Below are 8,044 nucleotides of genomic sequence, written 5' to 3' on the forward strand. Positions count from 1 at the left end.
TGATTTCGAAAATGAACTGATATAAACTGAATCCCCTTACCATAACCCGAATTCTGACTACGAACTCTACGGTCCTCAAAACTAAGAACCGAGACTCCAAAACCTACAAACCACAGTACAATACATACTTACAATCCGTACTACTACACATATACTGAATCAGAAATGAAAACCGAGTCTTACCACAATTTTAGCTCGAAACCCAAAATCCTCCCAAACGAGATTCCAATCTGCTAGAAATGTTAAGAATCCTTCACTGATCCTCGTAGTAACTTCGGATTTGCGATTCAGGCGACAAACGGCGAAGTAATCGAGGAGAGGGAGAGAGAGCTTCAAATCCTAGAGAGAGAGAGAGAGGAAAATCAAAACTTAGCCAAGAAGAAACTACAAATATCCTTATAAAGATCTTTGACCCGGGGAATTTCGTTGACGAATTGGTGTTTCTCATTGACGAGGTCTTCAGGGATTTCGTCAACAAGATGAAAATTTCGTCGACGAATCCTGATATTTCCAACTTCCGCCTCTCGAATTTTCCTCGTCGACGAACCTCTGAATTTCGTCGACGAGAAGCCTTCTACCTTCGTCGAGGAATTATGGCCTCGTCGACGAAGTCTACAGGATTCCATTTTTACTTCTCTTTTACATAATAAACCCACATCTCATGGTTCGGGTTCTTACAACATGTGCTTCTCGAAAAAAATATCTGCTAGGCTTCTCAACCCATGCTTGAAGGGTGCCAAAATACTCTAACCCTGAAAATATAACACCCTAATTTTATTCCACAAAACACCAGTGTAGTAACCCGAAGAATAATAGTATTTTAATAATAAGAGAAAGAGAAAATAGATACAGAAACAGAAGGAGGCCGTAGACTTCGTCGACGACATTGCATTTTGGAGATAACATTAAATAATAATAATTTCAAGGAAATTGCTCAACTTCGTCGACGAGAAAATACTGAGAGGCGGTTTGAGCTGCTCTGAATTTTGTCGACGAACACAGGGCCTCGTCGATGAATTTTGTGAAGGGCTCATCGACGAACACAGGGTCTCGTCGACGAACCTGGCCCTATAAATAATGGAAAGACGGGATTTTTATTCATTTCTCTCGACACTCTCTCTCTCCTCTCTTTCTCCTACGACTCTCTCTCCTTTCTTTCTTCATTTTCGGCCCCACCAGTCACCGAATCGATGATCCGAAGGTACCACAACGCTCCTAGCGGAGTTCTCTACGCATCTACCAGAGTGGATCGTTGGGAAATCAGAGTTGGAAATCATCCCAAATTCAGGGTAAGGCCTTTTAGTCCCCTTTTGGCCTTGTGGCAGTTAGAGAAAATGTTATAAACGGAAAAATACTGATATTTAGTTCTGGAATATATTGGTTCCAGGGTGTTTTGTAGGAGGCCCTGCGGGTATCAGGATAGGGTACAGTAGGGGCTTTTCAGAGATAAGGTAAGGGAAATATGCTATGCTAGGAAAGTTATGAATATTATGCAATTTATTTATTTATAAAAATTATGTATTTTAGTATGGTGTGGCTTATGATTATGTATATGGTACGAGGATATGTTTGTGAATTTATTTTCATGATTTTACGAATTTCAGTATTACGATTATACGCATTTCAGTATCATGATTATACGAATTCCAATACCATGATTTTACGATATTTTAGTACCATGATAACACGAATTCCACTATTTCGAATATGCAGTTCCATGTTATGATTATTCAGATTTCAGTACGTTATGCAGTATCATGGTTATTTCAGTACTTCAGAATCATGGTAAATCAGATAGACATGTATATAGAAATATATTATACGATATCGGACCCTGTTGGACTTGTAGCTACAGAGCACGGTATCGTTGCTACAGATACTATGTTACTTTATGAGTGCAACCACCTATTCAAATATACGTGGTACGGTTGACCACCTAGGCCCTAGAAGAGGTTAGGCTCCCCATCCAGATATGGATTGAGGAGGGTAGGTCGACTGACGGAGTTCGGTGATTTATTCCTAGTTGGCCAGTTAGGGTAAATCCAGCCTACGGGCCACACAACCTCGTAATGAGGGGCATGTCATGACACAGATAGTCACAGGGAACAGTTTCAGTTACTATTATTTACGTATTGATTTACAGAAACAAGGATCCTACTTATGTACCTTAGAAGTATTTTAAATTATAACCATAATACTGATATGTTAAGCAACAGGGAAAAGGGGTGATGTATTTTATTATGGTACTGTACTCTTGAAACAGATTTCATAATATATAGTAGCTCATTTGCCTAGTAATAGCATATTTTCTCTTACTGAGCGTTGGCTCATCCCAGTGTTGATCTATTTTTCAGGTGATCTAGGTAGGCGAGCAGATCAGGCTTGCAAATAGAGGGCCTCTGTAGTGCCCCATCAGAGAGTGAGTATCATTTTTGGGAGTGATTTTGTGTAGCCCTAGCTTGTTGAGGGCATTTTGGGGGATACAGTTATGTTGTGTATATATATATATTGCAAAACATTTCAGAACTCTAGTATTGAATGTAATGGTTCAGGTTATGTTTATATAATTATGCTTCTTGCTGCTTAGGATAATGTTATGGTATCAGAGTATGGTAATTATTACAATGGAAAAAAAATCAATTAATTAAGCAGGTCGTTACAACCAGTATATACCCTCACAATACAAAATCTAAGCTTAGATACTAGTAATACTAGAAATACCAAAAAATCCACTTACCCTGATTTTTGGGATGGTTCCCAAACTTCCCAAATCGAATTTCTGCTCCATTTAGGTTGTAGAGAATCTCCCTAGGATCACCGTGGTGATTTCTGATCGTCGAACCGGGGAGAGATGAGCCGGATTTGTAGAGAGAAGTGAGAGAAAACGAGTTAGAGAGAGAAAGAAAATTGAGTAAAATGAAATTTTTTCGTTGAAAATCTATTTTGGGGCTATATATAGAGTGTTGTCCACGTGGTCTCATCGACGAGCCACAACACCTCGTCGACGAGTCCAAGAAGGGAGTTCGTCGACGAACACCCAACCCTCGTTGACAAGTTTCAGGCCTCGAAAACAGTCCCTCGGTAAACTTTCGTCAACGAGACACGCGTCCACGTTGACGATCCCAAAAAGACTGTTCATCGACGAACGCAAACTCCCACGAATTCTTTATTATTTAATTCCCATAATTATCCGGGTTACTACACCTTGTCTTGAGTTCTTCCAAAATATCATATGCAGTTGTGAAGTATAGCAGACTCCCACATATCTCTTTGGCTATAAAATTCATTAACCAAGATAGAACAAGATTATTTGCTCTCAACCAAGCAATTCGAATCAGAGAATCACCGAGATTGGATTTAGGAAGAGTACCATCTATGAATGCAATCTTTGTTCTTAACTGTAAGAGCAATGGAGATAGATCTACTCCATGCAACATAGTTTTCACTAGTTAAGATCTCGGAAACTGGGAGAGCTCCAGGATTATCCGATGGATGCAAGTAATAAACATTTGAAAAATCATCCGATGGATTTCTTGAAGAATCATCAGCATTTGCCATAGAATCCAAATGAATAGAAGATTCACATTCCACCATAGAAGTGAAACAGAAACAACAACAAAAAATTGAAGAAAATTTTAAGAGGGCAGCAGAAATTGAATTAACCAATCTTTGAAATTCGAAACTCCCTTTGGCCAACCACAGCTACCACTACTTTATCTGTAACTGCTTTTTTCCTCCCTGGTTTTTGACAAGAGAGAGACTTGGTGAAGACGACGATGCTTCCTCTACAATGGGTGTCTCCCTACGGAATTTAGTGCACGACCAAATACACTACTCTGACGCAGTGCTCTGATACCATGTAAAATCTAAAGAAGTTGTATCTAACAAGCTACAAAATAGAGAGAGATGAGAGAAAAACAAGAATCAATATTTCTCATTTTAAAATTGAATTACAATGCTATACAATTAGTTCACTTATATGGAAACAATGATCATTTACAACTTTTTATCTGTACCACTAAAATCATGATTAAATAAACTGATTTAACTACCCTTAACAGTCATACCAGCCTTTCGTTTCTGTTTTATTTCTTGAGCTTTTAACTCCAGACCTTCTTGTAAGCTCCAACACAGCTCCTGAATTTTATTCTAGATCTATAGGAAATCTGAAAAATAAAAATAAAAATGTCAAAAAATAAATAAGAAAGTATGTAAGAATCCTAAATTTTCCCTTGGAGATAGAATGATTGGTTGCCAAGAATATGAAAGAAAATTACGTGAACCAGTAGCAACATTCACCTTCTCCAAAACCATCAGTGACAACGCCCTACAACAGCGAACTCGGGAGGATGAGCGTGGAGTTCGAAAGCTCTATCCATCACCAAATATCATCACAAGAAATTTCAATGGTGCCTCGTGATTGTCCAATTGCATCTCAGGATTTGCCAAAGGAACAGCGGGTGGAACAAAATAAAATAAAATATAATAAGTGAAAATTTTAAGTAGTGATGTAATGTCTCGTGATTCTTTTTTGAATGTATTAAATGATGATTTATCATTTGATTTTTTAAATATTTTTAAGATCTTATTTAAAATTTTAAAAATATTAAATCCGTGGAACTTGACAAATATTTTAAAAATAAAAAATATATATTGAAAATCCATATATTATTATTAAGTAAAGTAAAAAAATATAAGAAAAATATATCAAATTCATAAATAAAATTTTGATTTTAAAAATAATTAATATTTAAAATTTTCTAATTTATAATCTTATCAAAATAAACTTTCATTTTTAATAATGTTTTATATAGAAGTAAAATATAATAAAAAATATTTTCTTTTTTTTTATTTACCCAAATAAAATCCTTGTTGAACTGACCTTAGGGAAAAATAAAGAAATATCTAGAAATTGACATTTTCATTTTTTATTATCAAGGAAAATGAGAAAGAAAATAAAAAAAAATATACTAAATCTATTAATAAAATTTTGATTTTACACATCATTGATCTTATAATTTTTCTTAATTTTTAGCCATATTAAAATAAATTTTATTTTTAATAATATTCAATATAGAAGAAAAATATAAAGGAAAATGACTTTTCTCCTTATTTTCCTTTCCTTTTCTTTTTCCAAATAAAACTCAAAACTCTTCATCCAAATGGACCCTAAGTAAAAAAGCAAAAATAAAAAAATAAAAAAAGGTAAATTGGTTTTTTTTATTAAGTGAAATAAATAAAGAAGACTAATGGTATTCTTTGGAGTGTTGATGATGATTTCTTTCATAAGAAGTTTGTAATGTTGTAAATTCCTTACACTGTCTTGTAAGTAGATTTAAAAATTAGTACAACATCCTACAACCAAAGGGTTTCAAATTTACATAGAAGAACTATTTTTTGTAAGTAATTTTATACCTATAACTATGGACACACATTAAGGAAGACTAATCTCAATTTTAACTATAATAAATGATAATGCTATAAATGGACCTTTATAATTTAAAGACTCTTTGAAATTTGTGTCTATGATTATTAATTTTATGTACATATTTGGAGTCATTTGTATTAGATAATAATCTGTAAGGACTATCTATTCAGCGTTTTAAATAGCCCGGTGCTAATGTTTACAACCGACCTTAATATTACACTATCCTTCTTTCTCTCCTTTTAATAATTTTTTTTCTTTATTTTTTTCCTTATCACCTTTAGTCCAATTAAGCCAATATGACTCTCTTGTATTTCTTTTTAATCATATTGAGGCTCATTGATAATAAAAAAAAAGTAATTGACTGTTTCTTAATCTAACTATTATTAATGAACATAAGGTATAAGTCATGTTAGGAGTGTGTTAAGAGTTCAATCGAGACCACACAGTGAAATAGTTGAACTCGACTTGATTAATATAAGTTCATGAAACTCAATATCAATCCGATTTAGTTTGACTCGATTATAAATTAGTACTAAATACATATATAAATATAAATATATATATATATATATAATGTGCATATAATTTTAAATATATTTATAAAACATATATTGTATGACATAGATATGGTAAAAAAATAATAAAATTACAAAGCTCAATTACTCAAAAGTTGATTCAGGTATTAATTATAATTGAACTTAAACTGACTCATTAAAATACATGAATAGTTCAAACTCAACTCAGATTTAAAACTTAATATTATTTAAGTTTTTGAAAACATTAACTATATGTGTGCAATATAAAAACGTAGTAACAAAATAAATTGAAATCTATCATTTTATTTTTTTCCATATTTTTATATAATTTTTTTTTCAATTTTATTCCTACCTTCTTCTTTTTTTGTTTGAAAATATTATTGCATTGTGAATCAAACATATAAGGATGAAGGAAGGAAAAAAAAAAAAAAAGGAGCTTAGGTAGCAGTAAAGATTTTTCATTTAAGTGAGAAGAGAAATGTGTAACAAATCTCAGTTCTGATTTGCCAATACAAGCTAAAGAGAGAATGATACAAGGCGGTACTACTGAGTCACACTAGACTCACTACCCATAATAAGGAATGAGTATCAGAGCCAGAGCGCTCCTGCTTCCTTCAGCAGAGGAACCAACGTCCCATTTATGTGAGACGCCATGACTCGATCCATTGCTCCCACGAGCTTCCCCCCTATGAACACCACCGGCAACACAGCTCCCCCGCCGCCGCCGCCATGCCGCCCGGAGCTGATCTTACTCCGCATCATCAGCCTGAGGAGAGCCCTCTCGATTTCCTTTCCTGCTGGGTGGTGGTCCAGCTCGTACACGGTGGGGCTCACCCCCATCCCGCAGAACAGCCTCTTCACCGCGTGGCACATGCAGCACCCGCTGTTGCTGAACACCACCACCGCGTTCTCCGCCGCCGCCTTCCTCACCACCCCTTCCACCGCCGCATCTCCCCCACCCCCTCCCCCGCACTGCACCCCGCCGTTGAACCCATACCCCGCCACCCACGGTGCCTCCGCCTCCACCTGCCTGTAATACTCCATCTTTACCCCTAAACAAAATTTCGAAAGAGCAAAGCAAATAGGTCGAGAGAGAGAGAGAGAGAAGACTGCAGGTGGTGGACGGTGGCGGGGTGGGTTATATAGGAGTGGTGTAGGGGTATTATGGTAATTGGGGGAGTTTGTCTGCATGTTGTCGCGGCGCGTGCGGTAGAGGGACTGAGGAATTCCTGGTTTTTTTGCTTAAAAAGGATAGCCATGCATGCAGAGAGGTGTCCCCTCTCTCACTCTCTCTCTCTCTCTCTCTCACACACACACAGATTAAAATTAAGATTAAAATATTTCATTAATATATGAATTACTGTTCATCACTTTCGAATTAGGCGGCTAGGTTTGGCAGAAGGGGGGTACTGGTTCTCTTTTTCAGGTGAGGTTGCAGGCGGTGGTCGTAAGACGGCTGTCTCCGTCCTTGTTGTCGGCCTGACGGCGAACCGCCGGTTGGTTCTGAGGCCAAAAAACAAGAGACAAATGAATGATCCGAAGAAAGAGAACTGAAAAAGAAGCTAGAAGAAGAAGAAAGAAGAAAGACGAAGAGAGAAAAGATGGAATAGAATTTTTGTCAGTTAGTTGTCGAGTTGCATGGCACATCCCATCCAATCAGATTGCGCGTGCAGCCCAGTTGTCAGGCATGTTCCACCGGTGAGCTTTTATATATTTTGACCTACCTACTCCTTAGTCTAACCATAGGCTCTTTTTAATCTCTCCGGAGAAAAACCACGTCATCAGTTCTGGTTGATGAATAGGTAGGTCCTCGCATGCCACCTCAATGCCAGTCCAGCGCCACGTAACACTCTTAATGTATTAACTTTGGCCTTTTGGAGACATCCTCCCGAATAGACTAGACTCTATCTCATATCCGAAACCATAGTTTAAAATCCTAGCCCAATATGGCCCGTGATTTTAGTTTTAAATATTTTTTTAATATTATGTTTTTTTAATCTTAGTGAATATTGAGATTGAACACCACAATGCGAGAATCTTTTATTTTTTAAAAAACTTTTTTTTTTTTTGAAGAAAAAAT

At 36.2% G+C, this 8,044-nt stretch overlaps 1 protein-coding gene across 1 annotated transcript; it reads right to left on the reverse strand.

The window, feature by feature from the left end:
- Positions 1 to 6,552: 6,552 nt before the first annotated feature.
- On the reverse strand, positions 6,553 to 7,008 carry LOC131144053 (glutaredoxin-C5-like). The gene has a single exon (XM_058092399.1). The coding sequence runs from the start codon at positions 7,006 to 7,008 to the stop codon at positions 6,553 to 6,555; it is 456 nt and encodes a 151-aa protein (XP_057948382.1).
- Between the last annotated feature and the right edge of the window lie 1,036 nt (positions 7,009 to 8,044).

Source organism: Malania oleifera, chromosome 12 (assembly GCF_029873635.1).
Source record: "Malania oleifera isolate guangnan ecotype guangnan chromosome 12, ASM2987363v1, whole genome shotgun sequence".
Taxonomy (NCBI): Eukaryota; Viridiplantae; Streptophyta; class Magnoliopsida; order Santalales; family Ximeniaceae; genus Malania; species Malania oleifera.